The sequence below is a fragment of the Talpa europaea genome (genome assembly GCF_964194135.1).
Source record: "Talpa europaea genome assembly, chromosome: 1".
Classification (NCBI taxonomy): domain Eukaryota; kingdom Metazoa; phylum Chordata; class Mammalia; order Eulipotyphla; family Talpidae; genus Talpa; species Talpa europaea.
Window position 1 is genome coordinate 126,098,890 of NC_140073.1, and position 26,226 is coordinate 126,125,115.

The 26,226-nt window shown below is 32.8% G+C and overlaps 1 protein-coding gene across 1 annotated transcript; it reads left to right on the forward strand.

The window, feature by feature from the left end:
- Nucleotides 1-18,259: 18,259 nt before the first annotated feature.
- LOC311185262 (protein BEX1-like) lies at nt 18,260-18,646 on the forward strand (the record flags this gene model as incomplete). Its single annotated transcript, XM_084255837.1, has 1 exon — nt 18,260-18,646. The coding sequence occupies one exon, from the start codon at nt 18,260-18,262 to the stop codon at nt 18,644-18,646; it is 387 nt and encodes a 128-aa protein (XP_084111963.1).
- Nucleotides 18,647-26,226: the final 7,580 nt, after the last annotated feature.

Sequence of the window (26,226 nt, forward strand, 5' to 3'; positions counted from 1 at the left end):
AACCTAGTTTATAAGACAAATTATGGACACTACAAGGCTTTCTACCCTGGGCTCTCACCTCACTTCCTCTGTTCCCTTTTCCTAGGCCACACTGACTCTCTTTATAAATTAATCTGATATTATAACATGAACTTGTTTTTAAATTATTAAGTTTTAGAGCATTAAGCACAGCTACAAAATAGTTTTTGCTTCTGCAATTTTCTGCATCAGGAACACATTTACATCAGACCTTAACATTGTTGTCTTAACAATTTTTATATTTTGGTAATAATTTTTCCTCCCAGAGGCTTTTACTTGCCACTCTATTTACCTTCTCCTTATTTCCAATAACTCTTAACTCCATTTTCCTATTTTATTTTACCACTCTCTGAAATGATTATCTTATCATGTTCAATAAAATGGCAGGTCTTAATTTTTTCCCCTCTTTTTCACTCATCACTCTTTCTCTAGTGACTAGAATTATATGGTGGTTCACTAATGGGTGATAGCTAAACACACTTGAGTGACTGGATTTATACAAACCAAAATCACAATAATTACAAATCCACAGTTTGATTACTAGGAAAGGAAATGCAACAGCATCAAAGTCAGGATATCCAAGACCAGTCCTGAGAATCATTGTCCTCCTACTCTAAGAGTGATCTGGTCAGTTTTAGATGAGAAACCACTGATATGTGTAGAGAATAGCTCAGAACCAGGAAGCCCAAAATGGAACACCTAGAGAAATCAATTTTATCAATGAACAATGCTGATAAACTATAACAAATTGCCTTGAAACTCCTGAGATCCATGGTTACCAGCCACTATTATCAATAAATTGTATCTCAATCCTAGGGATTACTGTCATGCACAGGCATTCAGTGGAACAGTGCTGGCTATCTCCTGGCTTACTGAAATTAAGCCTACCAGGAAAGGCACGTAGTGTGTGTGTGTGTTCTAAATGAATAAATTTTTACATCACTTTTCTTAAAATAATAAATTTATATCCTAATTTTATCTAGTAGAAAATAAACCTGGTTATATTTAATTCTCTGGTGGAATGACTAACTTCCTACCAAAATTGGTGCTTCCTCTTCCATAACAAAGAGTATTTGTAATACTGCCCAAACTAGAGCTACATTTCCAAACTCTACCAAAGGGATTACAAAGACAGTGATAAGTGTTTCTGGGAGGAGCAAATAAAAAGCAGATGTGACTTCTCACCCTACTATTCCCATATATTTTATCAATTGAGAAGTAGAGAAGGTCCGATCATTAGACAGAAACTGATGCTGGCAATAAATAACTTCACCTGCTATTACATGTGTGAGAAATGGTGCTCCATTGTGCTCAGATGTTGAAATTGTGGTATTTATTACTTACTGCAACCAGTGTTCCCTTTACCATAGAGAAGGGCACCTATAAAAGGGACTTCTATAAAGGACACCTATAAAAATCTGTTACTCTCTAATGATTAAAGTGTATTTTCAGAATTATAGCATATTACTTTATTTAACAGCTGATATTTAACTTACAATTCAGCAATCCATTTCTATATACATACAGGGCACATGTCAAATAATCTGCTCTCAAATAATTTATTTACCTTAATTAACAACATGCTTTAGGATTGCTGTGTTCTCATGCACATGTGCTACATTTGATATGGTCAAGACATTTTACAATATAAACTGGAAGAGTCTCATATTTCTGTATTCCTGACTTGTATGTTGCCGACTAAGAAACATTAAGAAACGAATTTCTCAACTTTTCCAAAGTATGTTTTCACTCTGGATTTCTTCCATCATAAACATAAATATTTACTCTATGTGACACACAGTTTAGAATATGTTAATAATCTGCATTATATTTTTCTCTAAATACTGCAGCACAATATTAGGCCTTATGCAAGTTGAATACAATTTGCTGTTGATTTGTAAAGATTTGCTTGTTACATGTTTACTATTATTATTGTACTGTTCAGACAAATTTTAATTTATCTATTTTGTAAAACAGCCCTATTTAATTATGTGTAACCTAGTAAGTCCAAACAATTCAATAATTACACAACACATAATTTATTATTTAAAAAAAAACTCACTACTAGGTTCTCAGTAAGGATACTTTTATGTAATTTTGTTAAAGTATTTTATAATGCATACGTTAGTATTCAGCTTATAAATATAACTTTTTAAAATGTAATGTGATTCCCCATCATCAAAATTATCCTTTTGCTTCTAGACAATCATAAGTTCTTTAAATACTTAAAATCTTAGGAATATAAACTGTTTTTTGCTTCTGGCTTTACATTATCACTATAAAATTAGAATAATGGCTTGATGTATGTAATTTAGTAATGGCTAAAACAACTTGCTCAATATTTTATCCAAAAGAAATATAAATATGTATGTCACAAATGTTGTAGATACCCTAAAATGTAGTGTTTTAATAGAATTAAAAGTGATAAACCTTTAAGATGCATTCCTTGTATTGCTTTAAAAAAAAACTGTTCTTGTTTTCTATATTTTATTCATATCTGCCCCATCCCCTCCCCAATGGCATTCATTAATGAGATTCTGTTAAATGTGGTAACAAAATTATATCTGTTAAAAGAGAACAGCAATCAATTTTTTGTACATTCATTATAGTTTCAAAAATGTATCTGTCAAATAAAATTGCAGTACTTATAAATGTAGCCATTCCCAAATTTTGAATGACAATGCATCAATCAGAAACTATATTGCTTTGGTTTGTTATAGTGGTTTTTGATCATTTTGCATTTACATCACAGTATCTCCTAAATGGCCCTTCCACTCATGCATTTTCTTTCTTTTGGTAGAAGCAGAGTGAATCTAGATACTGAGGATCTTAAGTTTGATATATATATATATATATGTGTGTGTATATATATATATATATATATACAGTGAAATTAGAATTTCACTGAACTAATATATAAATAATTTCAGTGAAATACCATTTGTGACCAAAAAATCCACAAATATCAATAAAGTAGATTTGCAAATGTCTTAAGCAAGTCACAAACTTGCAATTAAAAAAGAAAAAAAAAAGCTAGGAGTTTTTAAAAGTAGATTGAATACTCAATAGTAATTATTAACTTTTCTATAGAAATTAAACATTGCAATAAAGAACTGCTGAGAGGAATGTCAAATGTTTCCTCTTATTTCTTCATATGTATAAACAGTTTAGTTTGGGATCAAAGTTGTCAGAGCAGGTTCAGTATGATTAACTCTTCTTTTTTTTTTTAAAGATTTATTTATTTATTTATTTATGTATTTATTCACTTACTTATACAAGCACTGGGTACAGTCAGAAGTGCGGGAGGGCGAAAGAGTTCACCAGAGTCAGAGCAGAGAGCAGAGCAGGCAGAATGACGAGGTACACTGCTGAGGGGAACAGCGGGCGGCAGGAGAGGTCTGCGTGCCATGTGGGACCCTTGCCCAGCGGCCAGGGATAGAACCGGCGCTGCAGGGGCTGCGGGCAGCTTCGCAACCCAGCACTCAACCTCTGCACCACTAGGCAGGCCCCAGTATGATTAACTCTTTCAGGAAAAAAAGAGCCACATGTATGATTAGTACAAACTGCTCCAAATTAGACCAAATGCAATTTTAGTATGTTATTGATTATGTGTTTTGATAATTGATTTGTTTAAATTGTCATTTTAGGTGGGTTGTATATTAAAGTTTAAAAGAATTCTTTATTGAATGCGTATAGGTTAGTGAATGTCAGCGACAAACACCAATGGCACTTATAGCCTGTAGAAACTAGGTTCTCAACATCAAGGATCACATTCAGATGATTCAGTTTTTGAGTGCAGAAGATTATAGTTTGGAGAAATATGGAGTAAGTAAAAGGGATAGACCCAAGTGAAGTACTCCTGAACTCCAAAACTGGATGTGCAATAAAGCTTTAATGAAATTGCTAGAAAAGAATAACACTGGAATTTAAAAGTTACTAAGACAAGGTTACTATTTTTCAAAGTTTGAAAAAAATGGACATCTTCCTCTGCTTTAGATATAGTGATTTAATTTTCTGGAAAGTCTCATTCTAAAATAGTAATCCTAAGCAGAAGAAAAAATATTTTTGAATATAATAGAAGTAACAAGATATTGGTACAGTTTCTGGCTAGGTAGACAGGGTAGAGGTCCCATGGAGAATGAAAGTGGCAGAAGAAAAATTATAGAAGAATGGAAATTTACAGTCCATGTGTCCTTGGGTAGGAGACAGCCAAAAATGCACCATAAGAAGGATGTGATGACCCTGCATTTTGTGCTATGAGAGTTAATATCTAGCAAGCTTCTAGGATTTCTAGCTGTCCATGCACCCATCTTTAGTAAGCGACCTCCCAAGCAGTATGTTCAACATATAGAGGCCCCTGGCAAGCTGTATTTGGCATAATGAGCCTAGATACGGCATTTCAGGAGAACCTATTCAAGTGCTCCGACCCTGTCAACACAGGGAGAGTTTCTGCTTTCCTATTGCTAAATAAACTTTCTAAAACTCATTCCTCACATTCTGTGGCACAAGACAAGAACTCACCAACACTACAAAAATATGAAAATTTTTATACATACATAATGGTTAGGCCTACATAAGATAATGTATTCATATAGATAGGTTTGAAAATGTCTTTTATTCCTTAATTAAGAATGAAATATAAATTCATTAAGATATCAAATTACATATACACGAAATATGTTAACATGAGAGAGAATAAGCTAATACCAGTTTTATTAATTTGCTGAATTTTATACTACCAACATCAGGACAAAAGCAGCATTTGATGACTGGATAATGTTCCAACCACTATACATATAATATAAAAGCTTCCATGAGAAAAAAAAAAAAAAAACACTTCCAATGGGTTCCTATTTACATGTAAAGACTATGGTAAAGACTTTAGTAACTAAAGATTAAGACCTTTGTAAAATGTACACATCTGCATAGAAGGCATTTAACTACCTTTTCTTTACTAAATCATTACAGTGATCATTCTATATAAAAGGAATAATATCAGTTTTTTTCCTTTCTTAAATAATGTCACTTAAAATTTGTATTAAATATGTGTTTCTAGAAGAAAATTATAAAAATGCAGATAAAAAACCTGTCATTTTTTATTGAATATTATCCAAAAATGAGTATGTGAAGTATATTTAGTGACTTATTAGCTATGATAATTGGAACACTATTGGAAATACTGGAAACAAAGTTTCATCAAACTACTCAAGTATGCCTATTATGATACATTCATACAACAATGCTATATAGTCTTTAAAAAAGCATGTGGGATATATCCAAGGATTGATAAGAAAAGATCTCCATGGTACAATATTAAATTAACACACACACATATAAAGTACACATATTTAAAATATAAGTACATATGTGCAAACATACTAAAGAATGAGTAAAATATGGTATTAGAATTTGTATAAAAATACGTCAAAGAAGGAAAGAGGAATATGTATATATAGCTATATATACACACAGGTATATATGTTTATATATATACACACACAATCTAATTATATACATAATTTATATATAACAATATGCAGATAAATGCACAGGTGCACAAACACAAAAGCAGGTACAAGTAGTTCTCTTTGAGAATCAGACCGGTGAATTGAGGTACAGGTTGGCAGAATATTTAATTTCATTATATGCATATTTTTAATATTTTTAACTTTCAAATATATTTGTGTACCATATATTTAAAAATTAATCAATGCTATTGTATGAGAATTAAAAGTAACAGTTATGTATATTACAGAAAAAAATGAAATGCAAATAAGAAACTGCAAGTTTTTCAAAGTTTCACATTTGGATGATAAGTACTGCTAATATGATCACATATATTTCCTCCACTTACTATTCCTAAATATTTTAAACAATTTTAGTAAATTTTCAGTTGAATTATATTAATTTACAATATTGTTATACTGTTAAAACAATATTATTATATTAACATATTAGAATATATTATTGAATGTTATAATTAGCACATTAATATAAATGATTTTTAAATAAATTTCTTTAAATATATTTCTAATCCTATAAAATCTTCCTATTCCCACTCTTTGAAGTGGGATATTTTTGTACATGTCCTATGTGTGTACATGTGTGTTCAACAAAAGTTGGAATCACTGTAAACAATTTGATAAGACTGGCAGTGTAGTTCAGAGACAGCATGATTTACTTTAATCCAGAAAATAATTATAAAATTATATTTCAATTCATAACTTGTGAAATGGGTCTCCCCAAAGGGTCAGATAGGTTTTTCTCAATATGCCCAGAATAGGCCTCATCCAATAAGTGTCAACTTAATATGAGGAACTGAAGGTCAATCAAAACACAATGGGCCTTGGGAAGTCTGCAACCATTACTTCATGATAATTATTTTAAGTTAAAAGCAGTGAAGGTCCTAGAGGCTAAGAATGACATTGTCCTTGTCAGTCATTTGCCCTTTTCCCAATCAAAGAAGCAATCACTGCTCCCCCCTTTTTATGACCTAGAAGAATTTAGTTTGGGGTATATCATTCAGGTGTAGTTATATGACTGAACATATACTCCCTACTGAGAACTTATTTTACTCTCAGAGTAAAATGATTAAGGTCATCCCCTCCTTATCATGGAAATCTGACCTTCTCTCTCCTTGATGTCCCAGCTCCCTAAACACAGGATAAATGTCCCCGAGTCTAATCCATTATTCTTCAGAAATCACAATCATGTAATTTCCCCATACAGATGCTATTCAATTTTATTTTTTGAATAAAAAATAAAAGAAGACAGGTTTTGGATACATGGCATATTCTAGGGCTGGGTCAGGGAAAATGAAAGACAAGCATTCTCATATTGCCAGAAAGTACAGAATGCTAAAGCAAAAAAGAAATAACACAATAATGGATGTATATGCCAAAGGAACAGAAGAGCTATCTGAAAGAGATCCCAATGTTCAGAGTGAAACAACTGGAACAAGAAAATAAATTGCATTGCATATAGACCAAATAAAACAAATATCCTACAGTCCATATTGGAATAAATAAATCAGAGGGGGAAAAAAGTCTCCTGTAAAGAGGAGTTAAAAATTAATTTATATAAAGTCTTCATTTTCAAGGGGAAGGTTCATATAAATACCCACTCCTTTAACTATTAACACCTGTATACCACTTTCCTCCACATACATTAATTTGTTCTTTGACTCACCATTTCTAAAACTTGACATAGACATAATGGTTTAGAAATGGTAACTTTATGGTCTTTTTTTGATCTTATTAATTTCCTTTATTATAACATTTAAAGTTTCCAATATTTCCTTTTTAATATATTTACCATTTTGCAGAAAAGTAATTGAAGTTTTTATATGTTGCAGAGTATTTGAACTAGTAACGACTCAGAAGTAGTTATTCTGACTTCACATCAAGCACCATTTTACCATACATCTCAATGCCTAACCTTGATAAAATCCATCACCAAAAAGCATAGATTACAACATTCTAAGTACCAATATATAGTGAAAGATTCAGAGAAAAACAGTCCCAAGAGTAAAAGAATAGATACATACTTCTCAATATAAGTAAGCACAAATGGAGTTAGCATCACATATACATAATACATGTATTTTTTCTTAAATATGCATGAATATACAGAAAAGCATAAATTACATGCAGCTATACAGTGTTATCTATCTATTATCTGTGTATGTGTATATATATACATGCACAGACATACACATAAAATGTTGACTTTCACCTATTGGCCCTTTGAATAAGTATATATGTTTTTCCAGTCTTAGCTCTCTTAAAAATGGTGTATTCCATTTTTTTGTATTAAAAGCTTTTTATGTATTACTTTATTTTTATGTCTAAATTTTTATGTACTCTATTTTTTAGATGATAGAACAGATTCTTTAGTGAAGCTATTAGCCTATAAAGCAATTTAGATAATGGTCATACATGCATTTAAGTTTTTAACTCAGAGATATCTATCTATCTATCTATCTATCTATCTATCTATCTATCTATCTATTATCTATCTATCTAGGAATGAAGACAAAATATAAAAAATGGTATATATGGAATATGTTAGGAGTCAGAAAGGTAATCATAAATATTAGTTCTTAAAAGTCTAGTAGCCTATAAATATTGAGCTTACTGCAACCAATTTTCCACTAGAATGACTATAGACCTCAAAAGTGTAATATCATTGATAAAAATTTTATCTTGAACTAAGTTTACTAAACTTGTCATATCCTAAGTTAGTGAGGCAACCATAACTGATTTGTTTTCCTTGTTCAATTCTTGAACTGAAAAAAGGAAAAAAGTAAAGAAAGGGCAATTCAATGTCAGGTACATCAATTCATGGATAGATACTTTGCAAACTGCTGAACTACAGTTTTGTAAGCAAAGCAATTGACAGCAAAATGAAACATTTCTATTCAGTATTAACTATACATGCATTATTATATAGGTGAAATTTATTTTGCCAAAAATAATTCAAATTTGTTTGTGTTTATTCTGGAAGGTCAAATTCAAGTACTTTCATTTTCTCTTTTTTCTGAAACACTGAGCCAGTCATAGAGAGCCTTGACATCAGTGCCTTGATGGCAGTACTGACTACAATATCCTAACTTGTCTTTGAGAATTTTCCCTTACATATACACTCTAACCTCCTTACAATTTTTTTATAGAGGGAAGAAATCAACAAGTTAAAAATATCAGAAGTCTGACAGCTTCTGTTTGCTCAAAGGAGACTGCTGAGAACATAAAAGGCTGGTATCTTTCTTATTGATTGTTTGAACAAAAGCAGGACAGATTCTCAGAGTCCAATTTTCTCTTTCCCCCAAGTCCTTCAATCTTGTGTCAATGCTTTCAAAAGCTTCAGGTTCAGAGTTATTGTTCTCCAAGTCACCCTTTTCCAAGTTGAGTTGGTGTACAGTGTGGGAGGCCCTCTCTAAAAAGGAAATATTGCCTGTTACTCATTTTGCTCTTGCCCCACCTTAAGAAAATAAAATAAATAGACTGTAGTACTCTTAATAGGAATTAACTTGAAAATCTGGCAAAAGGTAAAATCAAGGAAAAAATTAGAGATTCAAGGGCCTCTCTCGTGGCACAAGGGGTTAAGCACCGCACTATAAAGCAATCCACAGCCTCTATAGAATGAGTTCGATCCCCTGCTGGCCGGGGAGAAACCCACATGGTGCAGCAGACCTCTCCTGACTCACCTGCTGCCCCCCTCAGCAGTGTATTTCAGTTGATCTGCCTGTTATGTTCCCCACTCTGTCTCTGGTGAATCCTTTCACCACCCCACATCTCTGGCCTGTACCCCAGCTCTTGTATGCATAAATAAATAAATCTTTAAAAAATAGAAATATGTATGTACACTTTTTATAATTTGGTCTATCAGTATAATTTGTTGGTTGGGTCCTTAACTTTGCCAATGAAGGGGAAAATTTCCACCAGCCCAATTACTTTCTTCTGACTGGTCTAATAATTAAATTGACACAAGACAGATTAGTGGGAGAAAAAGACCAATATAATTCATGTACATGGATGCCACATAGAAATGTGGGGTTTCTATCATCTGAAAAAAAAAAAACGTATTTTTTGTAGATAAAAAAATAATTTTTAAAGTTTTACAGCATACAACATAAAAAAAAACTTTTAGGTTTAGATATTAATTTGTAAAGGAATTTTGCAGTTTATTGACATAGGGAAATAGGCCTTGAAATGATGTGGTGATAAGGAAATTGTTCCATCTCCAGTGCAAAAAGAGTGTCTTTCACATTGAAATTTTATTTCCTGTTTTTAGGACAAAGGGAAGCTTAGAATATCATTCATATAGATTGTTTCTTTAATGGAAAAGAGTTAATATGTCTCTTTGGCACATCCGATTGTTTCTTTAATATAAAAGAGTTAATATGTCTCTTTGGCATGTCCTGTGCCCAACTGCGCTAGACTTCAGCAACATGCTCAAAAGATTCGCTTACAGATAAAAATAGAAAAGTTTAAGTCAGAGAAAAGAAAACTGAAATAACTCAATGTGGTTTGAAAGGAAAGAAGTTTAAGAAACTCTTTTCTACATGCAGCCACCATGAATGAACAAAATACCTTAATTTCAAGACATATCAAATGTTTAAATATGGAACTCAATACTTGACTTCACAATCAATCATTTTTCTTACTTGGAAACCTGACAACACAAATTGCAGGATCCTATCTTTCCCTTTATCAGTTGTGTCTTACTTATTGTTGGGAAATTAGAGCCATTTGAAAAAATACAAACATTTTTAAAAAGCATATTCAATTTATTTTAAATGTATAATATATCAATAAAGATATAATAGAAGGGAGAAAACAAATGTTCCTCCTAGGATTAAGAAAACTGGCAAGGGAAAAACCCCAAGATTAGGAATTGAGTTATATTTGTGGATGAAAAAACAAATTCCACAAGCTTTGGTCATTGAAAGAACATCTTGTCTGGTGTTGACTTATCATGGAAGAAAGATTAAAATAGGAAAGTGCAAAGTTACCTTCTACCACTCTGCATATCACAACCAAGAAAGAGATGGAGAGCAAGGGAGGTAAGGCTCATACCTAGGGCCAAGATTCAGAGTCTCTTTAAAAAAATCTCAAAATCAGTAACTTTCTTTAATGGAAACACAGCTTCTCATTGTGGAATGCTTACTTTCTTGCTGAGTACATCAGGAAGGACTCAATTTCTCCCATTTCACTGAAGGCTGTATTAGAGAATCAGAACAGGTTCGAAGGAACTTCGTGAATCATTTTCTGGGAGAAGACTTGGACTATTTATGTTTCAAACCAAACCGATTTCTTGATTGTCTATCCCTTGGGTACAGTGAATACCTCGGAAAGGTCTGGCGAGAAGCCATAAGCAGTTTCCATACAAACAGGAAAGCCCAGAGAATGTAAAAGAGACTGCACAGAGGAGTTAAAATAATCTCTCTCTCAGGCATAGTAGAGTGCACTGAACATTTAGTCCCTGAGCTCTCTCCCACACACTCTTTCTGGGCCCTCTGTCTCTGTATATGACCTAAACACAAAATTTTCTACTGTTTAGTAATTCCTATAGCAGCTCCTGCCCTGGTGCCTGTATTAGGTACATGTATCACATCCCCAGGTCATCAGGTGATGTTGGGTGACATGAGAGGCTGCACTGGGGGAGCAGCACTAGCCATATTTGTGGGAGTGGTTAATATACCTTGATTCTCCTGTTGAATAAAATGTACTTGTATTACAAAATTGTAATATAAGCTTTCTCTTTCTTTAATAAGGCAAAGGAGTAATGGCACTTCTTTTCCTTTTAATTTTATAGATGTAGAAGAAAAAGAGTCTTGCAATTTTCCTTATCCCATCACTTCACAGCTCTAAAGATCTTCCTTGATTACTCTAATTACTCAATATGTAGGAAACCAAACCAATATTTTTAAAGATTTATTTATTTATACATATGAGAACTGGGGTGTAGGCCAGGAGGGGCAGGAGGCGGGCTGAGAGGATTCACCACAGACAGAGTGGGGAGCAGAACAGGTGGTTCTACTGAAATACACTGCTGAGGGAAACAATAGGCGAGACAGGAGAGGTCTGCTGTGCCATGTGGGTTAGCAACCTGGCCAGGGACCAAACATATGCTGCAGTGGCTGGTGATAGCCACTGCATTGAACACATGTTGCTATTTGTTGGGGATTTTCTTCTCTCCATTATTAGCTTAGGGCCAAGCTGCTACATGCGGGTCTTCCTCTGGTTGCGGTACCTCCCCTCTCATGGTTATGAGGTCTCACCCGTTTGGGCAAGCATCTGTTGGGGTCTCACAAGAGTTCATAAGGCCTCTGGCTAGTTTGTAATATTCCCTGGTGTCAGGGGTCTTGGGGTCTCCTAGTCTGTGCAAGTGCTGGCGGGATCATATGGGAGGTAAGGAGATCTCTGGATGTTCAGGCACTTTCCCTGGTGTGGGTCCAGTGTCTTGCTTGCAATGGCATGGTCTCATGGGAGGTCTCAGTGCCTTTGTGGTCTGGGTTGGCACTATTTTTCTTCTTTTCATTGCAATCTATGGGAAAGGCTATGCAAATAGGTCTATACCTTGCTTTTATACTTCCTTGCTGTTATACTTCTTTGATCATGGGCATTTCTCTAAAAGGTACACACAGATTAACCTCATTAAATATATTCCTATGTGCTGAAAACTTTGCCAAAATATTTCATCTGCCCAGATTCTCTTCAATGTTTTATGACAGTTCATTTTTCCATTTTCTTGGCAATAGAGTCCTTTAACTCTTTAAGGTTTTGCCATGCTGTCAAAATTTGAGCATGTGGCTTTAATTTGCTTTTATTTCATTATTATCAGTGTTGAATATCGTTCATGCATCTTCAGCATTTGTAATTTTGTTAAGTTTCTAAACTCCTTAGAAGTGTCTATTACTACTTTTCTTTTTTGTGTTTTGGTTCACAATATATTATACAATTTTTATTTTATATTGCTAATTTATTATATATCCTTGTTATTTTATATTTCCTTGTCCTATACTTAATATATTAAATAATATTTCTTTGTTGTTCATTTTTATTTTAAATAATTATTTTAAAACAACAATGTCCTCTAGCATATTATGGAAGGGGGAAAATCACAGAGGAGAGAACTTCACATTGAATAAATCCCATTATATTAGCTAATGTTGCTGCTGTTTAGGTAAAAAAAAAAAAGATTAACAACCACTTTACAAGGCTGGTTCATTTTTTAGAGCATACTTAAAAAACACAGATGAAGCATGAGGCTTTTTTTTTTTGCAAGCCAACATGACTATTAATTTGCTTTCAAATTGCATTTTCAACTTTCTTTGATTTATAAAAAGAAGTGAATGTCAACAGAACAGAATTAAAAAGGTGACAAACTGTGAAGAATTAAAACTTCTAATTTAACAGATGAGCAATTGCAAATAACAAAATCTCAGACAAACACAATTTTAATGAAAGGTGACATGCTAGAGATTCTTTTTTGTTTTGTTTTGTTCTTTTTCATCAGGTAACAACAAATTAGTTTAGGAAGCCATACTACAATGCTGTGATTGTGATAACCAGCTCATAGCCCTGCTGTTAGCTTTGTTTTTTGTTTGTTTTCTGAAACCATATATGACACTTCTTTTGTATCAAATACGCATTTCTTCACTCAGATATATCATGTCATTCAAGTCCAAACTAGTCCTTGACGTGTTATTGCTATCCAATGCTATTCTTCTTGTGAAAATCTTATTTGTCTTAGATCTCAGAACTAGAGAACTCTGCAGCAGCATACCGGGAGGAAGCTTGAAGTTTCCAAAGTACAAGAGGAACATTTTTGTCACTCACTGAAGGAAACAAAATTTCTGTCTTATGTTGTAAATTCAGAGAAATAACTCATTTCAAATGAGAGGGGAGTAATTGTGATTAAGGAATAGAATCAAATTCAGTGTGATTCAGGAAATAGTGGGATATACCGGCAAGTTCTTTTTAATTTATTAGGGCTCCTACAAAATGTTTGTTGATTAATGAGAGACTATGTATCCAGCTGTTCCTTGCCCATTTATAAAACACTAAGAGCAAAATGCTCATAAATTTAAAGATTTGTGTGCACAGCATCCACTTATAGATTGTAAATCCATACCTATGTGTGTTCACTTTATCCCAGCACACTGATTCTGAACACTAATAATGTTTTCCTAGTCCTTAATTTCTATTTATACAGTTTTGATAATGAGAAAAAAACTCCAAACAATAATTTTTACTTATTCATTTAAACAAAATTAGTTTAATCTTTTCTTAATTTTCATGTAATATACACTTAATTCTTCTAGGTTAAAATATGTTTATAGTTGAGCTTGAAGAATATTCTGTAATTTGTAAACAATAGTATTCTAATTGTATATTGATAAACATTTTAATATTAATATCTATATTTTGCATTATTATATTGTCTATAGATACATACCTATATATAATAAATAATAAATTATTACCATTTAGTATGTGGAATTTCTATAATATTTATTATCTAGCACAACATTTCTCAATTGTCAAAATTTTGACACTTTCTGAAAATCATCTTGGTTGCTACAACTAGGGAAAATTCTACTGGACAGCAGAAGCTCTAATGGGTCAAGGTAAGGCATATGGAATTGTTCCACAATCTCCAGAACAACTCCCCACAATGAGGAGTTAGCTGGTCCAGAAAATCAAATGCACTGATCCTGAGAAACACTGCTCTGGATCACACACTTTCATTTTACTACTCATGAAGTTCTAGCCCAGATAACTTCCCCAAGTGAGACATATAATGAACTTTATCTAAATTTGGGTCTATGGTCCTCTTTTAGAAGTGCTGACACTATATAGCCATACCATAGGAAACATGCAGTGGAAAAGATTATGGAATGATCAAGGTAGCTTTACTTTCCCTGAAATTTATTTTACTAAAATCAAGAAAATAAAAATTGAGAAAAATTTTGCTAGATTTTAAAGTAAAAGAAAATTAACTTTAAAAAACCTTTTGAAATACTTTGTATAGGTATTAGAAATTAAATATACAAATCAAACATAATAAACATTCTTATTATTGATTGAAAGGAAGATCCTACCACACACACAAAAAAAAATTACCAATCAGCTAAAAAAAAAAAAATTGAAGCAGTTTAATCTATCCAATGCCAAATTTCAGGGGAAATATTGAAGACTGTAAAATGGGAAATGCAACTAAAATTGATCTTGATATTCATGAATGAAGTTAAAGTCTTTACAAATTCCATATTAAATAGCATTGGAGAAACTATCCATATACAGTGTCTGCAGACTGAGAACTTCTTTTCCTCCTAAAAATTTCCTCTGAGATGTTTTTGATAAAGACTTAAATTTTGTAGGGCAATTTTAGGCTCAACCTTAGCAAAATTGAAAGTTTAGAGATACTCCATATATCCTTATCCCCACACATGCATAGTTCCTCCCATTATTTACATATTTCACCAGAGGTATATCTATTACCAAGAATAACCTTATACTGACATATCATAATCACCTAAAGTCCATAGTTTATAATAGTCTTCACTGTTCCCCTAATATTTATTAAGAATGATTTAGCAACAGTGCCCGGGTATAAAAATATCTTTTTTTTTTTTTTTTTAGTGTCAGTCGTTTAAGAGTAAGTAAAAGAACACAGGATCAGAATGATAGTGAGACAAACTAAGGAAATGATAGAGCAATAGATGAAGAATTGATGACAATCCCAAGTCAGAGTGGCTCTGGAGTACCCCAAATCCAAGTCATCAGTCCAATAGGGGTCAAAAGGGAAGCTTGAGAAGAATCATTCTAAATTTGTGTATCATGGAGACATATACTCAATGTAATGCTAATGATGATATGAAAATATGAAATATTTCTGGAAAAATCTGGGAGAAAGAAAACTGGAAACAGCATTTTTCTTCTAATGATGGAGAGCAACAAACATATTATTTAGCCCAGTTATTACTTTATCTGTTTAGAGGTATTCATAGTGGGTGACAGCTGTTCTATTAATTTTACCCTGACTGCAGCACAGGGTTTTAATTGGTTTTCTTCTTTTGGAGACTCTCTCATTTCATCTTTTATTGTTGGGTTGTAAAGTAGTTGTCTAAATCAATCCATAACTTCTTGAATTTGTTAACTATATTCCATTTCATATAATTTACAAACAAAGCAGTTATTTTCTGAACTCCTCTTTTTGTTCTTAGCTTGCTAAAAAGCAGCTAACAGCCACTATTTTTCACTCTCTTCCCTACAGCAATAAATTCATGAGTTACATAATCTGCCAATCTTAACACAAATTGTTATCTCAATTTCTGATACCTCTCCTTTCTGTCTTTCACTTTTCACTGAAACCATTTTGGTTTGTTGTTACTGGTTTTGATTTTGGTTGCTGAATATTTATTGTGTTTTTCTTTTTAATATTGTACCCTCGTACTAGTACCAAATCCTGTATCATTCAGCACAGGTAAGATAAGGCTACAGTAACAAACAACTCTTAAAACTCAATCAAACCCTAAACAAAAAGGTTTATTTTTTCTTTGTATAACACATAATCTTGAATCAGCAATTAATTTGTTGCATTTCATCCTTGCTCAAGGACCCAGACTGATCTGAAGCCTCCATCATCTGGGTCATCACTGCTCACTGTAGTAGAGGACAGCGGCAAGACACAAATGAGCATGTGGTCCTCAATAGTTCCTCATAGAAATGACACTTGCTGCTTCTATTCACACTTACTTGGTCAAGTGAATTCATAAGACCATATTTTTCTGAACAATAGCAGAGAAATGGAATCCTGTTATGCTCTTATGAAGAAAAGACCCGAAAATAGCAATGAGCAGAGGTAATGACTACTGTGTTCTCAATGATACTAAATATTAGTAAATGGATTAAAGGTAAAAATCTCAAGGACAAATGAAGTCTAGAATAGATGAAAAATTATACCGGGCCTCCCTGGGGGTGCAAGGGATTAAGACGTAGCACCATGAAGGTATCCTGAACCACTGCAGCATGAGTTAGATCTTTGGCTAGGAGGTGGCTCACATGGCACAGTAGACCTTTCCTGCCTCACCTGCTGCTCCCCTCAGCAGTGAATTTCAGTCATTTTGTCTGCTTGGCTCCCTACTCTGACTCTGCTGCATCCTCTGACCTGTACCCCAGTTCTTGTATCATAAATAAATAAATCTTAAAAAAAGAATTATACCACCTATTTTACAAATTTACTATACTATATATAGTACATATAATCAGAACACTTTACTGTAGGTACCTTTCTAACCAATCCAACATTTCACAAATGTTTACTTGTTCTTATTTCTATACAACCATAATAAGAAAATACATGATGGCAAAATGAGAATAGCAACATTTATGACATAGAGCATTACTGTTTCACCAATGACAACAAATAATTATGTTCATAAATTAATAGAGTATGTTTATTACATAACAAAATTAGTTTTTATTTTATGGGCTGTATATCTCAATATATTTGTAAACCATTCATATTTGAATGAGGAAAGTCTAATTTTACTGGGAGTCTAATTTAATAAGACATGTGGTGCTGTTTCTCTCTCTATGTCAAATAAATATTATTGGTCAAGTAAAGTTAGAATCAATTTCTATTATCTGAACAATTATCATGTTACCTTGCTTTATAAATATTTTTCTATTAGTTAAAATTTAAATTGGTTTTAAATAATAACAATCTTGAAAAACATTGTCAAATGATACTGCTTTATCAATCTTAACTGATTCAAAAAAGCATCTAAGAACTTGTACTTACTGGTCTTTCATTTGTTTTTAGAAAAGGCATAAAATCCTATCTGAAGTAATTTATTAATTGGAAAGAACAGTCTTTGAATCATTCATAGATAAAGAGTGATAAAGAACAGAATCATATTTCCCTTCAATCTTCAAGGAAAAAGAACATCCAAGTCTCCCTCTACAAGTGTATTGCCCTGTCTAGAAATCATTCATCCAACAAGTCTTTCCTACACACAAGCACATTACATGGTCAAAATCCTCTCGCAGCCCAGGGACACAGACCTCATGAAACTAATTTTCAATTAAGACAAATTAATAGTGTTTATTAGTAAACACAAATAAACAAGTAATCAAAGAAGAAAAGAGATTGATGAGAAATAGGACTTAATTGATACAGGACATGAAGCAAAAGTTTCTCTGAGAAAATAACTTTTGAAGTTTGAATTTTACTTAGGTAAAATCGGGGTGTGTGTGTGTGTGTGTGTGTGTGTGTGTGTGTGTGTAAACTTCTGGCAAAATAAGCACCATCTGCAATGACTCTACATTTAATTTCACCAGTGTGGAAACGGAAGATAATCAAGAGAAGTACAGTAATTAGGGACCAAGTCTTATAGGCTTTCATAAACTGAAGTATTTTTATATTTTACTCTGATTTAGAAATCAATGAAAGACTTTACACAGGGAAGTGCAGAAGTCAAAACTTGTTTTGTAAAGGATTAATTAATATATAATAAGAATAATAGGCTGAAAAAGGAGAGGAATACAAATGGAAATGCTATTTAAGAGGTGCTGATAGATGTCTTTGAGAGAGAAGATAGTGTCAAGCATTAAGATGAGAGCAATATAACTAAACATCCATATGTGAAATCCACTTAGCAGGTACATTGTAAAGATCTTGATTGAGCGAGAATCGGGAGGAGGAGACAGCAAGGATAGGCCCAGGAGCAATGGCGTCCAAAGAAGAACAAGTAGTAAAAAATCTCAACATGGAAAATGCCAACGCGGGGCATGAGAAAAAGGAGGAAAAGGAGCACGACGCTAATAAAGGAGAGCCCTTGGCCCTCCCTTTGGAAGCTGGTGAATATTCTTTGCCTAGAGGAAGCCATAGGCGGTCCCGCATCCGGCAGCCCATCCAGCAGTATAGATGGGAAGTGATTGAGAAGCTTGGAGAGCCACAGGCGAGGGTGAGAGAGGAGAATATGGAAAGGATTGGGGAGGAGGTGAGGCAGCTGATGGAAAAGCTGAGGGAAAAGCAGTCCAGTCATAGTCTGCGCGCAGTTAGTACTGACCCCCCTCGCCAAGACCATCATGATGAGTTTTGCCTTATGCCTTGAATCCTGTTGTTTCCCCTGAAGCTAATAGGGAGACACGCCTGCTTCCTAAACTTACATGTTTGTGATGTACCTTTGCTGTAAACCTTTTGATGTTACTTGTTTCTTGTTGGGTCTCTTACTACCAGCTTCTAATTGAATGTTGTGTTTTTCACCCAGTCTGTAAGTTTCTGTCAGCAGGGGCGTTTTACCTATTGCATGGAAAGAGCTCATTATATATTGTGATGTTAATAAAGCAATTTAAAAAAGCAAAAAAAAAAAAAAGATCTTGATTGAATACAAAGAGGATGAGAGAAGGAATAACCATTGAAAAAATATTTAGTTCTGGAACCCAGCTAGAAAGTTTGATCCTTATATTTTGCTTTATTACTGGCAATTTACATTTTCCCACAAATTTTTCACTTGTCATTTTTTATGCAAAACCTTTTAAATTTCTGAATCTCTCTCCCATAGCATAAAAGAAAATTATTAGGGGATTTCAACATTTATAGTCCTAAGAATGTACCAATATATAGATTTGAATAGCTGCAAATATAAGGTGTGAATGTCTTTGTGTATATATAGTTAAAACAGTTTTCAAACATCTCATATCTACAGAGAATATTAAACAGAAATTATAAATAATTGAATATAAAATATGTTTTGGATAAAAACTGTATAAAAGTTTTCCAATAGTGATGGATAAAATCAATGTGGAACACTTTACAAGAGTTTTGAATTCTGCTGCCAGTCAGGGTATAACTGAATGCTGACAGACAGGCCTCTCATGGTAGATAGAGGTCAACAACATACAGTCTTGATAGCATTCTGGCATTAAAAGTGAACCTTTGCAATAGGTATGTGGTAATTCAAACATTCTGAATAAAAACTATACTCATCTGATGGTTATTATTTCTAAGAAACTCAGATATATGCCCCTAATCTACTGTTCAGGTCTCTCCTCCCAATAAACTGGACCAGACATGCTATGTTCCCTTTTAGCTCTTTGAATTTGCTTTCAATCAGCCCTTCCCCAAGAATTGGCATCTCGTTTCCCTAAACTCAAGTCCCCGTTTAATTCTGCTAGTTTTCTCTTTTCTGTGTATTTTGCTAATAATAAATTGGGTACTCATCCTGACATGGATAATGACTTGAATATGATAGCATGTATTGTGCTTTTGATCACTGGTGAAGGAAAAACAATTCAACTACTTTGCTTAGTACGCAAGTCACTAAATGAAGTGCTGAATAGTATCTGATGGTATCATAAAATGAACTTGAAATAGGACATCTAGTGAATTTTCTCTTAGTTATTGATGATATAAAGCCATCTGTAATGTTCCTTCCTGTCAGGTAAGAAGAAAATGATATAATAAGAACATTCATTTCCATATTTATTACTAAGTAATAATTTAAAGGTAGTTACATTCTCTTATGGTTCTACTAGAGAGCTATTGAACTTTAAAAATTAGCAGACTGCTGTAATAAATATTCAATTTCATTGTAAATGATTTCTCCATAGCCTGTCACTTTAGAAATTTAGAAAGTCCAAAAGTTATGACACAAGTAGAGTGAACAGATGATATAATGGAATCAACAACTAATGAAGTAACAGCACATTCATGGGAATGGAGATCTAGAACCACTTCCAGACCATGTAGGTTGGATGAGACTGCTAATGGCAAAATTTAGTCACTATTAAAAAAATAGCATTTAAATTTTGGGAAAATTAATTTTTGAAATTAAGCCAATATTACAGAAGACTAAAAATATATAATGAAAGTCTGGCTTAATAATTCACATAGGTATCCATATGAAGAAAATAATAAGAAAGAAGGCATAATCTTAAATATCTTCAATGGAGGACACATGTTTTATGTCTCTTAAAATCTACGTATTTTAATCATTTAGATCCACCTTACATTATGAATTTGCATAAAACTAAAATATTTAACACAAAATATTAAATAAACTCAATCTTCCATCACATTACTTCAAATGAGGGACAGTTACATAGGAATAATTGGCATTAGTTTTTAAGGACTATTTATACTCAATCATATGTTTACACATTTTGAAGATATCTGATCTCAGAAAAAGTGTTACATACATGTATATACATGCTCTCTCTCTCTCTCTCTCTCTCTCACACACACACACACACACACACACACAAAAAAAACATTTAGAAAGTTTCTAAGAAATACAGGTGCCTATGCTGGAGGAAAAATGCCCACTTTCAAATATACACAAACCATATAATAACATATTTTTAATTGCTAAGCTCAAAAGAAAGAACATGGTATCTCTGGGTAATGAAAAGATAATTCAAAGCCACAGTGGTGGGCAGTAATTCATAGCTAATGGCTTATGAGGGTTTTAGAATAAGAGATTAGGGGGAGGGATAAGCATATGAGAGGTAAGGGCCCATGATAGAATTTTTAAAAAATGACTCCATATATTTGGGTGGGGAAGCAAATGAGGAAAATAGCATATGCCTGGCCCTACAGGTCGAAAATTACTCTAAGTAATCAAAACCACAATATTTCTTCATACATAAGCAAGGTCCTTATTTATAGTATTCTTGCTTTACACATTACACAAGTAGATAAAAGAAATTTCTCCCTGTTTCTATTTGTGTCTGTAGTAATATGGCTCTGTGTGTGTGTATGTGTGTGTGTATATATATGAGTATATATATATATGAAATGAAATGCATATACATAATAACACACATATGTTAAGCAAATTAAAGGATAAGCATTGCATATCAACAGTTCATACCAACATTAAAAGAAAGTCATGTGGAAATTTTGTACTTTCCATGGGAAGAATACACCTGAAATAGACATGTCAAAAAACTTTCCTGAATGTTTTCAGTTCAATAAATTCAACTATCAATACAGAGTAAATATAAACAATAGAACATATTAATGATAAAACCTATTAATCATAAGATTAAGACATTACTAGCAACATCCAGACTACAGAAAACACTGCAGGCCATCTAATCGTTATTTCAACAAAAAAAATTGTAACAGGAAAAAAGAGGTGCAGTTGAAATCCACAGTTTAAGAGAGACAGGAATAGAGAATCACAACATGTGGGCTTTGTATAAATCCTCAGCAAACAAATACTAAAAATGTATGGAACAATTGAATAATTAAAGAAAATTTAGAAATCTTATCATGTATTAAATATTAGGTAATATAAAATAACTATTAAAGGCCTACAATGGTGTTATTTTCAAAGTACTCTATTTCTATGAAGTATTTATTAATATTTATAAAATTATTGTTTTTAATAAAAATATTTATTAAAAATGAGCATGTGGTAAGGAAATTGTTTTAAAAATAATTTGAAGGGGCGAATTCCTTTATAAAGGAATAAAAAATATTAAGAAGTTTTAAAGGTTAAACTGATAATTTAACCTCTTCAAAAGCAGAAATTAAGTCCTACATACCTCTGTAAACCTCACAAATCCTGGCATATAATAATCAATCAATAACAGGCCTTAAATATTTGGTTTTGCTTTGTCATATTGGAGTATGAACAAGAATTAAATGATTCATGAGTTAGATATAATCTGTGAAAACTCAAGAATGTATTTTCCACTTAGGATTTAGAAGTACAGACATAATGATGAAAGTGGGCATTCATATACCCAGAAAAAATTATATTTATGTAATAATGAATGTTAAATATGTTCTACTCAGTCTGTAAGAATAATCAATTAATGTAATTTTCAGAATTGACTTATGATCTATTACTTCAGAAATAATTTAGTTAAGAAAACTAATTTATGAGCTAGAAGAATCCCATTGCTAACTTTATCTGAGAATTCTTAGGCAGCCTGTAACCCAAGTTTCAATCTCTGTGGCATCATTCATAAAGCAATAACCAAAATAACTACAAATGAGTAAAATATAATGAAATGTGAGCAATGAGCCACTTGCATTTGTAAAAAAGTAAATCATGTCAAGCAAACTTAATTACTTCCTCAATTGAAATACATAAGTTATGGATGAAGTGAATGTGGTAGATGTGATAGATTTATATTTCGTGGAGTTGATGTAATGACTCAGAATTATGATTTGAAAAATACATTTAATTGTCTTACATGAGCTGGCATTTCTTATCGAAAATGGAAACACCAATTAAATCTGTTAATGGAATGATAAGATCTACAAATCAGTAATTATAACTACTAAAATAAACTTCTCTTATGAACATGTAGTAAAAGATGATACTCTAAATTTGTGATAACATCCAAGTTCTGTGAAGACAGAATGGAGAAAAGGAAATCAAGAAACTGGGTGCATTCCTGGTGAGAGAGCCAAGTGAAGCTAATTAGGCTACCTATACCTTTGTTTTTTCTTCTGTTGAGACTTTTTCACCATATGTTTTGAAAATATTTCTTGCCTATACACTTCTTATAATTTAGAACTTATAAAACCGATGTCATTGGTGACTGGATATGTCAAATCTCACAGAAAGTTTGGTGATATTTATATTTTGAAAGATTAATAGAGAAATAAAAAGTATTCAAATTTAAAAGGAAAAAATTAAACTATATATTGTCCTGTATTTAAAAAAGCCTAAGAAATGCACAAACACAAAATCCGGAACTATGGAATAAGTTCATTAAGATTAAAAGAATACAAGCTAAATATATAAAAATCAACTGATTAGCTGCATGTTATTAACAAACAATCCAAAAATGTATTAAACTACTTAATTAGTATTAAAACTAATACTAGGAATAAGATTAATATTAGGAATAAGATTAACAAAAAAAAGAATGTAAGGTTTGCATACTGAGAACTACAAGACATTGTTGAAAGAAATGAAGGAAAACTTTAAAACAACAGAAATACACCCATGTTCATGGATTGGGACAGATTATATCATTAACATCACAATATTATAGATAAAACACAATTCCCATGAAAGCTGGAGTTGGCATTTTTGCAGAAATTTACAAGCTGAACTTAACATTCACATGGAAATGCAAGGGAACTAGAATAGGCAAAGAAGCATTAAAAAGAACACATTTTGATGAATCCTATTTCCAAAATTGAAAACTTTCTACAAACTGTAGTATTCAAGATCCTGTACTGCACAGAAATAAACATAGATCATTGAATAGAACTGACAGTCTAGAACTAAATCTTTACATTTATTTTTTTGCTAGAGTGCCAAGATAATTCACTGGAGAAAGAACTTTTTCTTTCAGCAAATGATGTCAGAACAACTGTGCATCTACATGTAAAACCAAGGAATGATTTGCTGATCAGGAGTTTGTACATATTCATGAGGAAAGATTATTTTTGGATCAAAAGCTTCATAGAATCTTCCCCTGATAACTCACTCACTAGTAAGCTTAAAGAATGGACATGCAGGGCCTCCCTGGTGGCACAAAGGGTTAAGACGCAACCTACAAAGTTGTCCACAGCCTCTGCAGCATGAGTTCGATCCCCGGCCAGGGAGCTACCCACATGGTGCAGCAGACCTCTTCTGTCTCGCCTGCTGCTCCCCTCAGCAGTGTTTTTCAGTCAGTCTGCCTTTCTATTCCCCACTCTGTGTCTGGTGAATCCTCTCACCCCTCACACCTCTGGCCTGTACCCCTGTTCTTGTATGCATAAATGAATATTTAAAAAAAATGGACATGCAGCCATCTGTACATATTTATACACTTCTCTATACATTAAAAAGACTTTGTGATGTGCTCACAAATCTTTCTTCCTTAATGTGGTTTCTTTATGCTCTGGATACAACATCCCTGAATAAACATGTCTGCAAATCAGTAGCCCATTTCTGCATCTATTTTCCCTACTCTAAGTTCACATACATTTTACCTTTATTCACTCTGCCTTTACAGAGAGGGAATTAATAGGTCATAAATTAATTTATTCATTCAGTCATAAAAATCATAGATTTTTATCTTATATCATAGGGTTCTTATGTCTGGAATGACACTGTAGCAGATACTTTGTTAATGTTAAATGAATAAAAATAATCATTATACATAGAGCATTAATATGTAAGGCCCTGTTCAAAGTCTTTTATCTTGTTAAATCTCACAGCAACATTTTCATAGAGGTGCCAGTATAATCACTACTTCACACTTGAGGAAACTACAGTGCAAAGAATTTAACTTATTTGGACAGGATCACACAGCTGACAAGTGTGGGTTCTAACCTAAACAGTCTGATGCGAAAGCACTAGGGATGATGCCATTTTCTTAGGTGCTTACAACAGCTGGTCACAGAAAACATAGCCACACACAATGCAGCAGAGGACATAAAATTATGTCCTCTTTACTATTTACTAAAGTCATATACTCCCCAATCTTAAAACTGCTGTATACAAATACAAAGTCTGCCTGAAAAATGAGAAAAGAAAAATACTGATTGGCCAAAAAAGCAAGATCAATTAATAAATTAATTAGCTCATTGGTGCCTATGAATCCTACTCATTTGCTTTAAGAAAAATACAATTAGAAGTTTATTTTTTCTTGAAAAAAAGTCCCTTTTCTCTAACAAAATAATTTAGACCCCTCTTATACCCGTTTTCTAAAGTGTGCTGTTCTTTCACAACAATAGAGCTTATACAAATCAATCTACCAAAAAAAAAAAATTCTTCAAATATGCCAATCCTTCATTAGCTCAAGAACTACAATTTATTGTCAGTTTATAGTATATTAATAATTAAGGAATTGTAATAGCTCTTTAAAATTATCTTGTTTTGATATGGAATTAAAACCTTCTAAGACTTTTGATTTAGGATTTTTGTATCTATAACTATAAGCACATAAAATGCCCTTTCATCGGTGCTGAATTGGGTGACTCCATTTTGATTACTTAAGACTCATAAAATTACAAGACAGGAAGGAAGCTTGAAAGGTCATTTACATCTTCACTCACAGACAGCACCCTACTTAACTGTCCCTGACAAATGTGCATCTGTCCTATTTTTAAAGCTAAGCTGCAAAGGAAGTTGATATAAATTAATCATATAGATGGCTCTTGAGAACAGAGAACTCAGAATGGCACTCTTGATTTAACCAAATTATTATTGACTGTACTTATTACAATAAATTATTATTGACAGTACTTCCATAGTTTCACCTGCTTTTTGCTTGTAAATAGGTAGCATCTTAAGGACTCAAAATTCTCATTTACTTCTGAGAATATGAGAAATCACCCCTTCCTAATATTTTACTAACCAGATCATGAGTGAAGTCAAGGTAACTATGTCTTATATGAAGAATAAACTGTATCATTAGGGAAAGTAAAGTGGCAGTAAGTAAACTCGAATCCCTAATTCCAAATGATATCTTAAAATGGAAATCAGTAAAAGTGATATATAAATATATATATATTTACCTTCACTGTACATATATATATTTACATAATGCATTTTGCTAAATGAATGCAAATACTGATAAAGATTTTTCTCTACTTTAACTTTATATGATCTTTCCCTGTGGCCTTGCTTCTATTGCACACATCATTCATTAGATTATGAAAACCATTAATGTCAAGAAGCAGAACAAAATGAATTCACTGAGGGGCTGCTATTAGCATATCAAGCAGCTATTT